At 42.7% G+C, this 20,949-nt stretch overlaps 1 protein-coding gene across 1 annotated transcript in view; it reads right to left on the reverse strand.

The window, feature by feature from the left end:
- Ss (aryl hydrocarbon receptor spineless) overlaps nt 1-20,949 on the reverse strand; it is a 201,566-nt gene that overhangs the window by 17,975 nt on the left and 162,642 nt on the right. The window contains exon 4 of the mRNA XM_076308716.1: nt 11,717-11,806. Coding sequence (XP_076164831.1) covers nt 11,717-11,806 — 90 coding nt within the window. The remainder of the gene's footprint in view (nt 1-11,716; nt 11,807-20,949) is intronic.

Consider the following 20,949-nt stretch of genomic DNA (forward strand, 5'->3'; position numbering starts at 1 on the left):
ATTATCAATAATAATATTACACACGAAGACGATCTCTTTTTGTCGATTTTTCCAATCTATATTATTTACCTTAATTACTCACCACTTTTCCCTCCTTAGATAAAAAGAACGTTTCCTGTATATACACATCGATTACACCATACACCCAGTAGTTCAAAATTTTCCATACACATATCGTATCATTTTCCATACATTAAATTATCGACTCAACAAATCGAACGTTTCCTCAACGTTATCAAAATCGTAATCACAGACTAGGATCTCGCGTTTCCTGTGCCCAACGCGTCTCGTAACGTATTCGCAAAAATTCTCAGTCTGTCGTACCTGACCCAGATCCAAATTTGCCGACAAATCGTGCCCTTCGAGAGCACTCGTTCTTTTTCGAAAGTGCCGAACCTACGGTACCGTACCTTCGTCTGGTCGCGATCGTCCACGATCCGTAATCCGTACACATTTGGTAATACGCGTTCGTAGAATTGGCTCGATCGGAAGAAAATATTCGTACACCCGCGCACGGGTCTATCGTCGCGATTAGCGATCCCCGGGGCAAGGTGTCGGTCGCTGCGCGCTGGAAGACCCGAGCAAAATTCGTTGACCCCACCCTACGCGCCATCTGCCCCCCTCTCTCTCCCTCCCTCTCTCTTATTTTCCCCCCGCGGTTCGTTCACGTTTATTTTTCCCCTGGAACCACCGCGGCCAGTTACCAGCGACGGGCGGTTTGCCGGTAAGGTCCGGTAACGTTTGTTACCATTGCTCGTTTAAATAATCTCGAAACATGCATCCGCGGGACGGAGCGGCCGAGTCCGTGGATGGCTTTACGATCGGCCCTCGTCGTTAATTAAGAGCTTGTAATTATTTAGTGGAGACGCTAGCGCACCCCCGCCGGCATCGAAGCGGTCCCGCTCCCTTGGCAGACTTGATTTACATTCCTGCGAAGAATGCGAAAGGCCTCGCCTTCCTTTGCTCTATTTTCTTTTTTCTTTTCTTTTTTCTGTTTTTTACCCAGCCACCCGCCCGGCCCTCCCTTCGTCTCTGTCCTGTCTGCTCGTCCTGTTCCTTCACCTCGCCAACTTTCCTGTCCCTCCTCCTCCTCCTCTTCCTCTTCAACTCCCCTCTTCTACGACGCGGAGGAACGATGACGACCGAGACTGACGCGGACGTCGAACGCGGGATTCTTCGCGAAGATTCCGTTTCTCGTGTCCCGAAGAAGGAGTCTCGGAGGATTCTTACTACGAATCTGACGATAACACTTGGTGCCTCGATTTCGCCGATGGAACAGTCCCGGAACGAAGATTCCAGGTGCTCTTCTTCTCTGCGATCGGTGTTTATTTTTTTAAAGATCTAACCTTTCATTACGACGCTTTCGAAGATTGAATCCTTTGCTATGACACTTTCCAGGTTCAATTCTTTTGGTAGGAGGCTTTAGAACGTTTAACCTTTCGTTGTAACACCTTCCAGGTTCAATTCTTTCGTTACGAGGCTTTAGAAGGTTTAACCTTTTGCTATGACACGTTCCAAGTTCAATTCTTTTGGCACGAGACTTTAGAAGGTTAACCTTTCGCTGTGACCTGAACCTTACAGGTTCCATTCTTTCGTTACGAGGCTTTAGAAGGTTTAACCTTTCGCTATAACACCTTCCAGGTTCAATACTTTTGTTACGAGGCTTTAGAAGGTTTAACCTTTCGTTGTGATACCTTCCAGGTTCAATTCTTTCGTTTGGTTGTCGTATTGACGTTTTCGAAGGTTTAGCCTTTTGTTACGATACCTTCCAGGTTCAATACTTTCGTTACGAGGCTTTAGAAGGTTTAACCTTTTGCTATGACACGTTCCAGGTTCAATTCTTTTGACACGAGAATTTAGAAGGTTTAACCTTTTGCTGTGACCTGAACCTTACAGGTTCCATTCTTTCGTTACGAGGCTTTAGAAGATTTAATCTTTCGTTATATCACCTTCCAGGTTCAATTTTTTTGTTTTGTTGTCGTATTGACGCTTTCGAAGGTTTAACTTTTTGTTATGACACCTTCCAGGTTCAATACTTTTGTTACGAGGCTTTAGAAAGTTTAACCTTTCGTTATAATACTTTCCAGGTTCAATTCTTTTGTTTTGTTCTCGTATTGACGTTTTCGAAGGTTTAATCTTTCGCTAGGACACCTTCCGGGTTCAATTCTTTTGTTACGAAGCTTTACAAGGTTTAACCCTTTTATTAGAACGTCTTCGAAGAACGATCCTTTGGAAAGGAAAGATCCTCGATAGAGGATCCAATTCGGTGTATTCTTTCGAATTTGGGAAAACTTCGCAGTTTGAAATTCAAATTGGAATTTAAATATTACACTCTCGTAAGATGTAAACATATATACGTGAGATATTAAAATGAAAATATTTTATTCTAGATTAATTATACGATTTAATTGCGCTAGTTTTTGGTAGCACAGTTAATACTTTCAGCTAGGATACTTTCGAAGATTAACAATTTAGCTACGACCAGCTATTGTACTTGTTCTCCACGAGACACCAACACGACGAATGACTATAGTCGCTCTTCACGGTCCTCTACCACGGACCGATGAAAAGAAGATAAAAGCAGTCCACAGTCTAATATTACTATCTCATTCCTTTTCTTCGCCACTCGTTACCATAATCATCGAATGACTGTTAGGTTAATTAGAGAAATGGGTGTATCCTTGCATGTCTGTCCCTGAAGGCTGGTGCTACCAGGCGCTACAGCCAATCGGTAGTTGCCTGCCATTTTTTCATCGGCTTACAGTACATTTACTCCCATCTTCGGTTGTTTTCAATCGAAACAACAAGAAGAAACGTACGATGAAAAAGTGCATATGTGCATTATTCTTGATAAGATAGGCATAAACGAAATCCAAGCGCAAGGTTGATTCAATTTTACGGAATAACCGCCACTTTTATAATAAATTATAACCGTTGACCCGTTTTGACAATGGCTGCTAAGGAGAACCCTAAAATCATCGAATGATAGATTGGAAAGCAGTGGAAAGAGAAGGATCACTCCTGTGACTCTTGAGAGAAGAAATTTCCTATTTTGGAGTAGTTTTCCTTACGTCTACGAATATTAAAAAAAAAAAAATACTCCAGAACGATAAATTTCTTCTCCCAGAAGCCATAGGAGTGATCTTCCTCTTTCCACTGCTTTCCATTCAATAGTTAGATGACAAATCGATAGAATGGAAAACAATGGAAAGAGTAAGGTCACTACTGTGACTCTTGAGAGAAGAAATTCTCCATTTTATGGTATTTTCTATTACATCTCCGAATATTTTCCAAAGAAATACTCCCGAACGATAAATTTCTTCTTCCAGGAGCCACAAAAGTGATCTTCCTCTTTCCACAGCTTTTCATTCAATAGTTAGATGACAAATCGATAGAATGGAAAACAATGGAAAGAGTAAGGTCACTACTGTGACTCTTGAGAGAAGAAATTTCCTATTTTGGAGTAGTTTTCCTTACGTCTCCGAATATTAAAAAAAAAATACTCCAGAACGATAAATTTCTTCTCCCAGAAGCCACAGAAGTGATCTTCCTCTTTCCACTGCTTTTCATTCAATAGTCAGATGACAAATCGATAAAATAGAAAGCAATGGAAAGAGTAAGGTCACTACTGTGCCTCCCGAGAGGAGAAATTCTCCATTTTATGGTATTTTCTATTACATCTCCGAATATTTTCCAAAGAAATACCCCCGAACGATAAATTTCTTCTTCCAGGAGCCACAGGAGTGATCTTCCTCTTTCCACTGTTCCATTCAATACTTCGATGACAAATCGAACGTAGAAGATCACAAAGCTCCCGTTAGAAAGAAATTCCCCATTCTGCGCGTCACTTTCCCTCCCGGGTAATACTTTTCGTACGAGTATTTTCGTTGTTGCGTAGGGTCCACGGCGAACCGTCTCGAAATGCACCGAAAGACAAAAGAGCGTGCGCGGTGAGGTGGGGGAACAAATTGGAAACACGGGGCCTCCCGTAAAGCAGCCGCCTACACTGTCTCGGGACGCGTCAGAGACCGAGAGGGCAACGACAAACGGGCCCGAAGGATTGCGCTTCGATCGCGTTCACGTAAATCCCGACGCGCGTCCGCGAACCGGGGTGATAAATCAGCGTGGACGCCGGGTGAAATCGACGGAAACACGATTCGGCGCGATCAAAGGACCCACTACAAATTGAAACAAATCAGCCGGCTAATAATAATTAATCCGCGGGCCGCATTAATTATCGAAAGCCGGCACGGCGACCACCCGCCCCTCCGTGGCCTGGGGTACCCTTCTCGCCGGTCCGCCGCGCATGAAATCCTCCTTACGGGGCCTGAGCACGAACACGCGCGCGTTTTTTGCGCGATACGAGGGCCGGCGTGCGCGATAATGCGAGGCGGAACGCGGCGATACCGAAAGTTGAGCTCTCAATTACGCTCGAGAGTTATGGACGCGCCCTTCCACCCCCTTTTCGATCTTCTTTGTATCCACCCAACGGACCGGGTCGGATATAGAAGGCACGGGGTCGGAGGGAACGGTTCGGCCGGGACTGCTCCGGGCCAGGCCCGGATCGCGTCTTCATTAGCGGCTATTAATTGTCAAAATGTGCCACATAATTCAGCGCGTGCGAAACGGCCCGTTCGTTGCCCCGCATAGGCTGTATTTAAAGTTAACGCGGCCAATTGATTTCTAATGGATGCCTCTGGGGCCCGGGGTTCCTTTGCCGGGGCCCTTTGCTCGCCAACGATCACGGGAGAACAGCGTCGGGGATACGTAACTGGTTACGAAGAAGTGCTAGGCAACGGTCTCTCGGCTCGTCTACGTTCGCGTTCAACCCTTTCGATACGTAGGACGATTACAGAGGATCTTCGCGAGAGGTTACACGTTCCGTGACAACTGTTCGATCTTACAATTAGTCGGAAAGGGTATCGTAGGCACGTAGGAAGTTGATATCGCGGTTCTGTAAGATTCTGACACAAAGGAAAGGGGAATAGTCCGTTTGTGTAAATGTACAGAAAATACGGACTAAATTGTCGTTAGGGGTTCATTTCGGCAAGGGTAGAAATTTACCGCGCGAAGAGGAACGCGAACGAAACAAGACGCGATAATGTGAAAGGCAAAATATTGGATTGTTCGGAAAGTCATTTCGTTTTTTTCTTTTTTTTTTGTGAGAATGCAATACGATTTTTTTTTAGAGTGTACAAACATTTTACTGAATTATATATTCTCCATTTTGGAAAACGAAATGACTCTCCGAACAACCCGATATATTCGAGATGCGTTCGCGAACTGTTGCATTCGAATTCGGAGTCGTACGGTGTAGCGATTGGTATCGTAAAGTTGAAATATTACGATTAAATGTAGAGTGTTTATTATTCTGAGCAGTTACGATTAAACGTACGGTGTTTATGATCCTGAGCAGTTACGATCAAATGTAGAGTGTTTATTACTCCGAGCAGTTACGATTAAATGTAGAGTGTCCATTATTCTGAGCAGTTACGATTAAATGTAGAGTGTCCATTAATCTGAGCAATTACGATTAAATGCAGAGTGTTTATTCTTTTGAACAGCATTTGTAGAGTGAAGATTGTATTTGTGTAGAGTGATCGTATTTATTCGATTTGTAAAAGTAGGCGTCTTCGTTGACGTAAAAGCAGGTAGATATTAATAAGGTATGCTACGAAACACGTATACATAAAATAATACTTTTTACATAAAAATTATAGCATTGTATATAAATTAAAGAAGAAAATGCATATAACAAAGCGCGTCCAAGATGCGTATTTAACCAGTAGAGTTAATGTACCAATTATTGCAATAAAAAGCATTAGCAGGATTTTATTCGACCATTTAGTTTGATTTATTATTTAAAAATAATTCAATGACTATCGTTTTGTCAATATTTGAGTACTTCTTATTATTTCCTAGCTCTACTCACTCCACTCACTCTACTCACTTTACTCACTCTATTCACTCTATTCATTTTATTCATTCTACTCACTCTGCTCACTCTGCTCACTCTGCTCACTCTACTCACTCTACTCACTCTACTCACTCTATTCATTCTATTCATTCTATTCATTCTATTCATTCTATTCACTTTATTCCTTTATTCACTCTATTGACTCCACTTACTTTATTTCACTCACTTTACTCACATTATTCGCTCTATTCGTTCCACCCAATGTATAATCTACTCTAGAATTTTATTTTCTAATATGTACTATGTATTTATATGCGTTATTACGTATTTTTTACAATACAGTAAGTGTATGAAATTAATTAAAAAATAGAATCCGGACCACGAACAAAATTAAATAAAAACGGCGAAGGCTTGAGAAGAAATTATAGCGAGGAAGATACGATCGAGGCTATTCAAGTTGTTAAATCGAAAAAACTTGGTTACTTGGAAGCGGAAAAAAAGTATAACGTTCCTCGATCTACCTTGGCCCGAATGTGCACAAAAGTGGATGATGAGAACACAGTTGCGACCGTAGTTCGTACGAAATTAGGGCGGAAACCTGTTCTTGGAGATGAATTGGAAAACCAATTGGTCGATTGCATTTTACAAATGGAGGTTAAGTTCTTTGGTCGGACTCCGAATGATATTAAAGCAATGGCTCATTAATTACCCACTTAGAATAACATCCAGTATTTGTTTCTCCTGTCAATTGTGCACATAACTATTGTACAGATTTCAATAACGAATTCTACATTTCTGACTACTGTAAAAGTGTACAAAACTCTATTAAAATGTATTTTACAGCTATTCGCGATAGTAAAACCATTACTGACACTTTGAATCATTTTCTGAACTTCATTTTCGCAAAAATATTACTGTTTCGTATTACTGCTCCATTTTCCAAATGTTCGAAATTGCATCGCTTTGAAAAAAACTAAAAAATCGATACGTCCTATCAGGTCCACGATATTTATACTTATATGTTTTTTCAACCCTTTGTTACAAAGACGAGATACCTCCCTATGGATGAGACACTTCGCACATGTAATATTCCCAATACGAAATTGTTCATATGAAAATTAAAAGCAGAAGAATCCATTTACGAAACATGTTGTCCTAGCTAGAAAAGTAACTGAAAACGATGAATACCAAATACCTTACATTTTCCAAATCAATTAAAAAAATTGTATAGCATCTCGCGAGCGACACTGCAACCCAATTCATCGCGTCAAATTAACATCCCTCACGAAAAAATTCTCAACCCTTCCAAGAAACCATATCAACCCTTGTATTCGCGTCGATGGCCTCTCGCGTCATCATTCCTCGTGGAAAACCCGCGGATCTGGAAATCGTCTGGACTACCTTCGAGAATTCCACTATCCCCCCCTCGATACCTTTCCTAACCCTAACATCAGATTTTCCCGGGTTCGCGACGGTCGGTTCCGCAGGCGATAAGCACCCTTTGACCTTTCGGTTAAGTTATTACTTTTATCCGACGCGGGTCACGGGCCGCATAAAGGCTCGTTGAGCATTGAATCGACTCTATCAGGCCAATTAAGCCGCGTGCCAACTCCGTGAACAATCGCGAGCCAGCCACCCCCGTCTCCGGCCACCACCAGCCCGCTTTCCCTCCGTTTTTTCTTCCCCCGCTTCGCCTACGGTGTTTCTCGCGTGAGATACGGAACTAAAGAGTACGGAGTCCTGGCTCGTGAATTACCGCGAGGAACATTGCGGCCCGACGCTGTCATTACGCGGTTTTTCCCCGTGTTCCTGGGGGATCGAGTAAGCAGTCGTTGGAGCGGGCTGGGCGGAGGTGCGCTTTCTGCGGAGTTACAGGGCCGTGTAATCGCGTCATCCGAAACGCCCCGCGATTACGTCGGCTCGGATACACGGTCATCGAGTCGGGAAATCATCGGCCACACCGTTTCGTTACAATGTGCGCCACCCGGTTCGCGGTTTGCGTGCCCGGTCGCGTATCAATGGAGTAGAGGTCCGCTCGAGCCGGCCACCCTGTCCTCGTTCTAGGAACTCGTTAAAATTGAACACATCGTGTCATCCTGTGCCGTTCGCGGGACGTCGGAAGTTTGCAAACGGTGGTTGTTCCCTTGCTCGTTCGCTAGTCACCAATGACCACCGTAGCGTTCGATGTGTTAACCTAGCTGTTCCCTTGCTCGTTCGTTGGTTATTCGAGTCGCGGATGCTGGTGTTCGAGGACGATCGTCAACATCGACCGACCGTAATTAGACGAGATTTCATCGATCGTAGAATGTGAAAAATTTACGTTGGTTAGTTTATTTGTGGATATTGGTAGACCGAGGGTGATTGCCAATGGTAGATTTGGAGGTGTCAGTTATGACTTGACGAGGTTTTATTGGTCCTAGGATGGTTGGAAGATTGCAGAGCTAGTAGACCCTAGCTCGTTTACTGATTATTTAATTTGTGGAAGTTGGTAGACCGAGGATGATTGCCAATGGCAGCTTTGGAGGTGACAATTATGACTTGACGAAGTCTCATTGGTCCTAGGATGGTTGGAAGTTTGCAAAGCTAGTTGTTCACTAGCTCGTTTACTGATTATTTAATTCGTGGATGTTGGTAGACCTAGAGTGACTTCGATCTTTCTTCGTGCTCTTCGTTAATATGAATCATTCTTAGGTTCGACTATATGTTCAAAGTTTTTGGCTTAAAAATGTTCCAAATATACCAAACTCGTGTTTTTAACTGTATAATACAACGAGAGTACCAAGGAAATACAAGAGCACCCAGTTGCATCTATTATACTAGCTTTAATTATGGAAACACAACATATTGTGAGAACGCGATGGGTCGATAATGACCCGAGTAGAACACTAGGGTTAAGTGGGACTTGTTACGAATAAGTATTTAGAACATGAGCGGTGTAATTTTCATTTAACCGTCTTTCTTTCTGCCTATACGGTTGGTCTGCTTCGACCATTGTACTTCTTAATGACGCAAGGAAGAAGAAACAACGATATTTCGCCTCAGGTTGAGTATTTGACTCGTCGAAAGATAAATCCAACTTGGATCTTGTTTTAACGATCGTTTGAAATCGACCATCGAGTCGATAACTTATAGAAACCACCGTACGATCTCGACTCGTAGCCCTCTGGTGGTCGTTTATAGTTCCCGAGAGAGGTCGCTGCAAACTGTCACCAGCGTTTGCAAGTGCTCGAGCTTCTCTATGTATTCCCGGCTGTATTTTAATCGAACAATAATGGTAAAAACAGGAGGGCGTAAAAGAGGGAGAAAGTTAAACAAAAATCTACCCTCATGGAAATCGTTGCGTCGCTTATTAGCCGCGATACACACTTCGTTCCTCTTAAATATCCCGTAATCGGTACGAAAAATCATCGTTACCCTGGTATCGTGACGTGTGTGCGAACCGTTTGCGTGCCTAGTTACATCTCAATGAATGCTGGCGCAAAGTCGACCGGAGGAATTATTCCCGCCGGTCGACCGGCTGCTTTTCCTTGCCTTATATAAACAAATTACCCGTTAAATGCGTTCGAGAGGCGAAGCGCGAAGAAAAAAACAGAGGGCGAATCAAGATAGCGGCGATATCTCGAATAAGATTTAACGACGCTTAACGTTTCTTGAACGCCTCTTTTTCTTTCTAAAATATGTATTCGCCGGGCACTGATACCCAGCCGAGATTTCACAACGTTCTCTTTAATTGATTTCGAGCAACTTTCGAGGGATTTTTTAATCGTCGCGTAGATCCATTTCCACGGGAATTTTAATTACCATCGTAACGTATCCATTATGCAAATCGGAACGAAGCGTAAAACCGAGTAATTGTATAATTTTACGAAGACACGCCGCGAGGCCTGTTCTTAAACCTAACCTCGATTCGCGGGACGTCGAACGGCCATCGCTAAGGTAGCCGCGGGGAGGGGGTAGAGCACGTGGTTCCGAGCGATCGCCCCGCGAAATTTGTTTACAAGAAACGCGAGATTGTAACGCGTTTTCCTTTGTCCGTGGCTACGCGGGATCATCGGATCGGAAAATCATCATCCGTCGTTTCCTGCAATTACACCTTGCGCACAAAAGCGCTCGCGTGCATTTCTGGTGTATAGTCATCGTGCGTCGAGAAATCATCGTCCGTCATTTTTTCCGCGCTTCACTTTTGTAGTTTGTTCCCCGCTGTGTGTTTCTTCTCGCGGTATGTCGCGCGTTGCGTGCGTGTAGTTGCGTGCGCGCGGATCGCATTTCGGTGTGTTCACCGGGGGTTGAACGATATCGTTCTGTTCCGGGTAGGAAGGCGAATGGCTTTTTCTTCGTTTAATCCGCTTCTTCCCCGATTTCGTGGACTTTATTTACCGTTCTCGTTTGCGATTACTCTGTCTTCTGTCTTATTTAGATTCGATCCGGATCTTCCTCTTTATGGGGTTACCTGCCTCGATAATTGCAAAAATTTTGACATTTGCAGAAGTATTCGAACTCGACTTCTTACATTTAATGTGATTCTAACAGACTCAAAGGTAAGAAAATTCAAATTTAATTCGTCATAGAGTTGCCTACCCCGATAATTGCACGCACCTTGATACATACAAGAATCTTTGCGCTCGTTTTCTTGCATTTAGCACGAGTGCAACAAACTCCGAGGTAAAGATCCAAATCTAATTCGGATTAAACTCTTTACCGTGCTTCCTACCCCGATAATTGCACGAGCCTCGATACTCGTATTAATTTTCAAAAATTTGTACACTTTTTCAAGTTCTACTGTACCTCTTCTACATTAAGTATACAAATTTGCGATCGAAAAGTCGCTACGAAAACGAAAATGAAAAATTCTCGCCGGTAGTCTCGTAACAACAATCCGGGGTGTTCTCGTCGTCCCTCGAAAGGTGCTCGCGCGTTACCTGTTCCACGAGAACCTAAACGTTAGCCAGTTTCGCGCAACTCGGTGTCAAAGGAAAGCGCAAAAGTACACGAAACGTCACTTCGAAATTGAACGTTGATCACGACGGAGGGGGAGGGGGAGGGGGGGTGCGACAAAGTGGTCCGCGACACGGAGGAGGTTAGGTCACGAGAAAAATACAGACACGAGGCGCGAGGGGGTTCGGTCCCGATGATCGTCCGATTCTTTTGAAAAATGTACGTCCGTCGTTCGGTCGAGGGAAAAGGGTGCGTTGAAGCGAGCATATGGGGGATGCTTGCGTAAACGTGACACGTACAACGAAGCTGACGGGGCTGGCGTGACCGGCGAGTACTGGGTGTGGACACAAGTCGACTGAAGATAAACGAACGCCGAGGGTGCAGGTACTGTGTCTAGAATTACGCCGTAATGAGAGAACGTGTGGGACGGGAGAGGGCGGGGAATATCACCGTTCCGTCGAATAAATACACTGTTTTCGGTGACACGCAAACGACGCGCGGATGGCTGACGATATCCTGGACCCCTTCAAATCTACGCACATTGCGACGTTTTAGCAATCTAGACGGATAAAATTGAATTTTGAAAGTGACCTACAATATTATTCTTTGACTTACGAAGAAACTTACAATATTAATTTCTACGTGCGGGAAATATTCTCCTGTATCTAACACGCGTACTTGCGAAACGCCTACAGGCGTTTACCGCACGCGATCGATCGATCGATCGACTGAGCGTCTGTAGACTCTGAGTGTAGTCAAAGGATTAATATCGAGGGTGGTTTCTACTTCTCGATGATTTTCATCGGTAAGAGCTGCATTTACTCACGAGGCGTTCACCGTCAGTCGGTTTAGACAGATTTATACCTGATGGAAGCCAAGGTAACTTTCTATGCTGTGAGTGGCGAAGAACACCTCCCCGTCGCAAGTGAGTATGAGCAGGAACCCATTCAGCGCCTGTAACAAACGAATTGTTTTGCGGGGATTATTACGTGCTGGTGAGATCGTTGAGTGAAAGGAAGTGACATTTAGTTTCATCGAGAACGAGTAAATTGACGGTCTACGATCAGCGAGAGTTTACGCGGTATCTGATCGAGACTTCGGCCATTTTAGATCCATTTGAATATCTTAGTTAGTTTTGGGGGTTATGGTTATAAAAAAAAATAATTATAGTGTATTTTACGATCAGTGAGAGTTTACGCGGTATCTGATCGAGACTTTGGACATCTTAGATCCATTGGAATATCTTAGATAGTTTTGGGGGTTATGGGTTATTAAAAAAAATAACTATAGTGTATTTAAGGTATATCGTTCTTCCTAGAACCTTACGCAGCGCGAGACAGAACTCAAGTGCAGAAGAGGGTACTAGATGCAGTTTTCTCGAGTCCCCTAATTCTTTTCTATAGCGTGAAGTAAACGCTTCAAGTGTTTCCAAAACCTCTTCGACGCATAAATCGACCTCGTGTATATTTCTCTTAAAAGATGAATGTTTGTACATAAATATGTTTAGACGTATTTAATTTTCGATACTTTGGTATTACACCTTGGTAAATAATTGGAATTTTTCCATTTCCTTAGATCGCGAAACGAATGACAAAAATAACCGAGAGGAAATGTGTCTTTTAGGTAAATTACATCGCGGTGGGGAAAAATGGCGGCGAAAGCTCGTTTCCTTTCCGAAAACGAGGCCTCGCTGAAACGCGGGAAAAGTTTTCCCATTTATCGACGTTCCGATATACCGGGCTTTCGAATACCAAAACGAGCTCGAAACTCGAACGTTCGTATCGAAGCCCGAAATATCCGTCCTAGTTTAAACGGTCGAGGTATATCACCGGCACGGGGAGCCGTTTAAGCCCCGTCTACTCGCTTTGTTTCGAGCTAAATGTGTATTGTTTTGTTTTATTTCAACCCGTTGCCGTAGGTGCCCGTGCCTGGCACGCCAGACAGACGTTATTGTTCTGAAATATGAAGAGAGATCCGCCTCTGCACCGATATCCTTCGGTTCCGACGACCTTCGAACGATTTTTCGTTTACCAGAAACGTTTCGCGGGGTAATTGGTCGATCGTGAAACGTCCGCGCGGTTAAAATGCGAATCGTGATTACGAGACTTCTACCGTGGAACGCTTCCGAATTGAACACTCTTGAATCGTTTTCGAATCGAAACATTCGAATCGGACGTTGTTCCAGAAAGTGAAAGTATTCGAATCGAATGATTCTGGATCGAGTACTTGGAAATGTATTCGAATTGCGTGCTTGGGAATCGAATATTTCCGAATTGAATGCATCTAAATCGAATGTGTCCAGTGAGTACGTATATTCGAAATATTCGATTAAAGTTCTAAGAATTGAATTATTTCGAATCGAATGCTTTCGAATTGAATTATTTCAAATCGGATGCTTTCAAATTGAATACTTGGGAATCGGATGCTTCCAAATTGAGTACTTGGGAATCGGATGCTTCCAAATTGAGTACTTGGGAATCGGATGCTTCTGAATTCAGTACTTGGGAATTGGATGCTTTCAAATTGAGTACTTGGGAATCGGATGCTTTCAAATTGAGTACTTGGGAATTGGATGCTTTCAAATTGAGTACTTGGGAATCGGATGCTTCCAAATTGAGTACTTGGGAATCGGATGCTTCCAAATTGAGTACTTGGTAATCAGATGCTTTTAAACTGAATGCATTCAAATTGCATGGGAAATGCATTCGAAAACGTTAGGAATTGCATTTTTTAGATATGCACTTGCATCGAATCCTACCGTATTCGATAGTTTCGAATAAAACGCAACGATTTGCATTCTTTCGGATCGAATGCTTCCGAATTGAATTCTTGAGAATTGGATACTTTCGAATCGGATAAATTCAAAGTACGTGTTCTCAAATCGAATATTTCCGAGTTAAAAGCATTTGAATCGAAGCTTCCAATATTCAAAGTTTTCGAAACTCTTCCATATTATTCTTTCTAAATATCACTCGGAAATTACATTACTTTACACGAATCGATGGTATACACCCCTTTATTCCAATAAACAAATAAATGTGCTCGTACTCGATTGGCGGTTTAATAATTTTCGTATCAAGAGAAATTATTTAATAATTTCTGTATCAAGAGAAATTATTTAATAATTTCTGTACGCTGTCCGTTTAGATAAATAAATCGCAAACTCTCGAATTGCTTCGTACAAAATTACAAAAACATACCGCATCCATTCTTCCAATTTCGCGCAAGCCCCTGAAAGCTATCTCCCCTTAAAAAAAGGAACCGCCTCGAAGCCCATTCCTGGCCCTCCAGACACCATAACCGATTGACCTGGGGGATGGATATCGAAGCGATCGCATGCGCGACGGATGCTGCGATTTGATTGGTTAATCCGGAGGGTGGGTTTCTCTCGGTGGTCACGTCAATACGGATCCGCCGTGCGTAGGGTGAGTTTCCCCTGAGCTTCAATCGAGCCCCCTGTACCACGAATATAAGCTGTAATAGGATTTTCTCGCTGGCTGTCCCCACTCCGTCCCCACGAAATGGCCGACATGGCCATTTCTGTAAAGCGCGTCGTTCCCGTGGGATACAACGTAATCGGCGCAATTGCGTTTGGACTTCGAGGCGGTTCGAATCGTTGGAAAATCGCTTTCATGCGGCGATCGAGCTGCCGTGCGAGACGGTGGACGAAATAAAAATGGCACAAATGGCCCCTCCCCCCAAAAAAGGCAAAAAACGGTATAAATGGCACAAATGGCCCTCAAAAAGGTGAAAAATGATAAAAATAGCAGAAATGATCAAAAAGGGACAAAAAACGGTAAAAATGGCACAAATGGCTAAAAAAAAGCAAAAAATGGTAAACGCGGTACAAATGGCCGAGAAACGGTAAGAATGGCACAAATGGCCGAGAAACGGTAAGAATGGCACAAATGGTCGAAAGAAAGGAGAGGCAAAAATGGTAATTTGATAAAAAAAAAAGGATACCGCGGGCACGGAGACGGAGGTACTCGAGAAAGGAGAAAATGGGGTCCAGGTGTCCGCGATCCTCGTACGAGGAGCGAGAGATGAAACGAGAGGAGACACAGAGCGAGAAGAAAAATCGACGGATTTTTATTTCTCGCGTGAGCTGACCGGCAAATCAGTCGCGTGCCGGTTGCGAGTACTCGCGTGTTCCGTCCAAGCGTGAACTTCTAATACCCCTTCATCCTCACCTTGACTCTCGTGTATTAGCGGGTCGCCAATAATACTTCACGCACGAAATCTTTCCATTTTCTTCGCTCATGCAACTAGAAGTCACGGGCACGGACACGGGCCGCGGCCAGTATGCAGATCCTAGAAATAACTAGGATCGGAATTACAGCTCTCGATACCGCTCGCTTGGCTTTCCTACGTGCAATTTTCCTTCTAATTCGATCTTCGCTCGTGCGCATCGTTAACACTTTACACGGTGTGTGAATTTATCGACTACTCGATCCGAATCGCGAGCGTTTAATTGTTTACCGTTTCGTTACGAGTCTGGTTTCCATCCTCGTGGATGAAAAACTCCGCGAAGCAATTGGAAAGCTACGAAATAGGTGGTCGATGTAAATAAATATAATATAATATGGGAAACGTTAGACAACTATTTAATATTAAACGCCAATTTGTATTTTTTGTAGTTTCTGTATATCGTAGGTGTTACAGATTCCTATCGGTAGACAGGGTGCAATAAATTAGATGGCGAGATAAGAATTGCTATTAATTGCGGTTATTCTCGTTACGTCTTATAATGTTTAATGAATCTGTGCTCGATGCATCAGGCTCGCACATAAATCAGATAATCGACGTACGTTTTCTACAATGCGCCTGGAATTTCATTAATACAAATAGAACGAAACCTTTATTCCGCCCGAGATTGTGTTTATAGCCACTAAATGCAATTATGAAGTAATTTAATTAACACATAATTCATTACACGTCGACAATTAACGTCCTCCTAGGCATTACTATATACGGATCAACGTGTAATTACGTACATAAACTTCTCACATTTTATATAAATAACGACCTGTACACGCAATGTGCCCCACATGAATCCAGAAAAACGTTTTTCATTTTACAATTTGTTCCTATTCGCGAATGCATGGATGCTAAAGACAACGTCTGAGATTTTATTCTCATTTATACAAAGATTTTACAAAGCTGTGAACTCTATCGTCAAAAATTTACAATGATTGTTTAATTGAATGCTTTTTCGAATCGGATACTTCAGAATTGGACACTTCTTGCATCGGTCAGTTTCGAATTAGATGCTTTCAGATTGTACGTTTCCAATCATGGTGTATATAAATTGGATACTTTCAAATTGTATGTATTCGAATTGGATTTTTTCAAATTGTAGGTATTTCAATTAATTTCTTTCCAATTGTATGTATTCGAATTGGACACTCTAAATTGTATGCATTCGAAGTAGATGCTTTCGAATTAAGTGCACTCAAATTGGAAGCTTTCCAAAAGGAACACGTAAAATTGAATACATTCGAGTTGAATACTTTCAAATTGTACGTATTCGAAGTAGATGCTTCCGAATTAAGTGTATTCAAATTGGAAGCTTTCCAAAAGGAACGCGTAAAATTCAATACATTCGAGTTGAATACTTTCAAATTGCACGCATTCGAAATAAATACTTTCAAATTGTACGCATTCGAAATGAATACTTTCAAATTGCACGCATTCGAAATGAATACTTTCAAATTGTAAGCATTCGAAATGAATACTTTCAAATTGTACGCATTCGAAATAGAAGCTTTCCAATTGTAGGCTTCCAAATTGTATGTATTCGAATTGGATGTTTTCAAATTGTACATATAGTATTCGAATTAATTGCTACCAATTGTATGTATTGAACACTCCAAATTGTACGCATTCGAAGTGGATGCTTCCAAATTAAGTGCATCAAAATTAGAAGCTTTCCAAGAGGAACGCATAAAATTGAATACATTCGAGTTGAATACTTTCAAATTGCACGCATTCGAAATGAATACTTTCAAATTGTACGCATTCGAAATGGATGCTTCGAATTAAATGTACTCGAATTAGAAGCTTTCCACCCGCAGGCTTCCAAATTGTATCTATTCGAATTGGATGTTTTCAAATTGTATCTATTCGAATTAATTGCTACCAATTGTATGTATTGAACACTCCAAATTATACGCGTTCAAAGTGGATGCTTTCGAATGAAGTGCACTCGAATTAAAAGCTTCCCAAAACGAATGCTTCCAAATTGAATCCATCCGAGTTGAATACTATCGAATTGTAAGCATTTGAAACGGATGCTTCCAATTGAGTACACTCGAATTGGAAGCTTTCCAAAATGAATACTTCCTAAACGAATACTTTGAAATGACGTGCTTCCAAAGTCAACGTTTCTGATTCGAATCCTTCCAAACTCGACATTTTCGAACAGATTACTTCCGAATGAAACTTTTTCAAATCGGATGCTTTCAATTCGAGTACCTTCGAATTGAATCTTTTCGAACTTGACGCGTGCACATTCCGAACGTTCGAATTCATCGCGGTCTCACCACTCCGTTTTCGTTCGTTTTGCATGCTTTTCAAAGGGGTGTACGGCTCATCGGTCGCGACAGTTTCACCAGCTGCAACTTTGTCGTTCGTGCGCAGGTCGTTGATAAGAGTTCGGTCGAGTCACGGTATTCACACGACGAAGCAATCATATTATAAATTTATTGCCATCGGTTGTAGACTAGGGGCGATTCTTGCAACGGATTGCCGTTTGAAATTTTGCTAATTAACCGTCTCAGCATCGTGTTCCACAAGGTGGTACGACAAACGACGTCTTTCAGTGGGCCAGTTAATTACACATGCGTACATGTTAATGAGGATCGGCTTAACTATCGCGTCCTCTCATTACCGTGAGCTAGGCGATACTACACGCGTTTACATATACATTTTTTATGGAATTCACGTCGGGTGGAAAAACGGAGTCGCTCGAGGAAAAAGCTCCTCGCGAGCAACGAGGAAGAATTTTCTAAAAGGATCGATCGAAAATTCTACCCACCGGTCTACTCGCCGATGCTATAAATCATTTTCAAACATTTATCGGTAAAAATGATCTAACACGACCAGAAACGAAAACATCTAACGTAAACATCCGAACGATAAAATAATAATAACCACGATAATGGCCTTCGTGAAAGGTTTCATGCTCGGGCGTAATTAATTATGGACACTGGTTAGGGGGCGGGAAGGGGTTGGCGCATAGTTGCAAACGCCGCAAAGGTGGTACGAAAAAAATCGCCGTGGCATTTTTCTCTTTTTTTTTTTTTAACGTCTGAGTCAGTTCGGATGGCGGGACGGCGCGCTTCCGGAAAACGTCCACCGGGAAAAGTCGCTCGAAAGTGTTTTATAGCCGCGAATGATTAATCGCATCTGCATCTCTCCGCAACAGCGATACACACGGGCTCGTTTCGTTGCCTCGTTCTGCGCCAGACATTGAATTTTTAATTTATCGCGCGGATTGAGCTGTCCCTATCGCACTCTGCCTTCTCCGTACCGACGATTTTACACGAAGGAAGCGATCTCTGCTCGAAAAATACGCCAACGTCACCGACGACGAGCGTATTCGAGCACGCGTCGTAACATATCGACGCCTCTTGCACTCGTTCAGATTATTTTCCAACGCGAAATAACAAACATCGCGATCGATCCCCGTTACATCGCGTCCACCGTAATACAACATGGCGGATCGCGAGAGAAACGACTCGAGACCATTTATAATAATACCTTTATCTCGAAACGTATCGTGCTCCAAATAAAACAGTCGTATTTATTCTTCGTGGAAAACGTTGAGTCGTAACGCGTTAATTCACCGTTCAGGTACATCTAGAAGCGAAGAGATCCGTATTGTTGCGATTATTCGAATTTGTATAACGTAACTCGAGGCGCGTGAGAATTGTTACCTTCGTTCCCCGGTTGTTCCGGTAGCTTCGCGAAAGGATGGAAAAAGTGATCGGAGAAGGGTATTTATGGGTGAGCGGTGGAAATCGATGTCATTCGATGAACGATTTCGAGGAAGAAGTGAAACGTCACCGATTCGAGGATCCATGGCCAGTGTCTCGGTAGTGCCGACGCCAAGGTAAGAGGAAAGCTGGCGATACGTAAGGCGCAAAAGGGGGTGGTATCTAAGGGAGGAAAGGAGCACGCGATCAATACGGGAAGGACTAGCGGTGCCAGACCAAGGCGAGCCCCGTCGACCGCCAACCTAACCTCATATCATCCCATCCCATGCACCCACCTAACCTACAGTTACCTTTGACTCAGCCCGTGTCTCACTGACTCACTACACTCTGCCGATCGCCTCGTTTTCCCTTGCGCCCGACTTCCGGTTATCAGTCTTAACCGCCATTACGGGTATGAAGGAACGCAATCATCGGCCAGAAACTGTTATTTCGAAACGCGGTTTAGGGGCGAATGTTGTTCCCAGAACGCGGTATTAACTTGGTCAATGGAAGTAATTTGAGAGTAATTATTAAAATATTTCCCGATAAAAATTCTGAATTTTATCCGCGAGCGAATAATACGATAAAGAGCGATTAAGAGAACGAGGTCGGGATATTTCCAAGCGTGAGTCGCGGCTCGACAACGATCGGGTATCAGATATCAATGAATTTAAAATGCAATAATTTTCGAGCAAAAACTACCGCCAGGATGAAAGAAAGTATATAGCGAAAGTATCTTGCGTAAGATCGTGAAGCACCCGTCGTGATTCATTTGCGTTTGAAATCGTTATCTCGAGCGTTAAATTTACAATTATTATTTCTAGGTTAGTTCCGAGCTTCGGGGTACGACCGCCATTTTTTTCGGCGCCATGTTCGAATTGCTTCATAAAATCGAGCACCGACCATTAATAAGCGAACTGTTATCGTCTCGCAACGTCTAATTATCTTTCGTTATTTATATTTTGTAGCCTATCGAAAACTAACAAAAACTAACCCTCTAGTCGATAAAAAATAAATATCTAAAGTATCTTGCATAAGATCGTAAAGCACCCGTCATGATTCATTAGTTTTAAAATCGTATCTCGAGCGTTAAATTCACAATTATTATTTCTAGGTTAGTTCCGAGCTTCGGGGTACGACCGCCATTTTTTTCGGCGCCATGTTCGAATTGCTTCATAAAATCGAGCACCGACCATTAATAAGCGAACTGTTATCGTCTCGCAACGTCTAATTATCTTTCATTATTTATATTTTGTAGCCTATCGAAAACTAACAAAAACTAACCCTCTAGTTGATAAAAAAAGAATATCGAAAGTATCTTGCATAATATCGTAAAGCACCCGTCATGATACATTAGTTTTTCAAATCGTATCTCGAGCGTTAAATTCACAATTATTATTTCTAGGTTAGTTCCGAGCTTCGGAGTACGACCGCCAGTTTTTTCGGCGCCATGTTCGAATTGCTCCATAAAATCGAGCACCGACGGTCAAGAATCGAACTATTATTCTCTCACGATGTCCAATTACCTTCGACTATTTATGTTATTTTTGGTACGCTATCGACACACCGCACAGTTCGTCGCGCATAAAATAATCGACATTTGAATTTGTAATAGACAGCGGCGCGGATCGTTTCGTGACCGTTCGCGAACACTCTCGGTACCGAAATAGAAGTTCGTTTAACCGACAAGCTGCCACTTCGCGCTCGCCTCCTTTCTTCAGCGAGCTTTGACACCTGCCGTTCGAATCACTTGGTTCATCTCGTGCGACGGTTTTCGATCGGGAACGCAGATTGCCCCGGTATCTTGTTTGATTAATCTCGATATGATATCCGAGTGTTCCCGATGATGAACACGGGAAGGTACCGAAGTTCTTATACGACGTATGTAACCGAGATAAGCGTGTACAACTGTAGTGTGCTAAAGACGTATTATTATTATTATAATTATACACACTGTATCCTACGTACCGTGGAAAATTGTTCTACTCCTATCGAAGGTGCTGCAGATGAAGATATCGAAAGTACCGCTTGTTTCTGGTTCACACTGGTGTTACAAGTAGCTGGTAACTTGGCGAGCCAATGGAACGCTGTTATATTTATTTTTATCGTGATAAACTCTAA

The sequence above is a fragment of the Ptiloglossa arizonensis genome, chromosome 1 (assembly GCF_051014685.1).
Source record: "Ptiloglossa arizonensis isolate GNS036 chromosome 1, iyPtiAriz1_principal, whole genome shotgun sequence".
Lineage (NCBI taxonomy): Eukaryota > Metazoa > Arthropoda > Insecta > Hymenoptera > Colletidae > Ptiloglossa > Ptiloglossa arizonensis.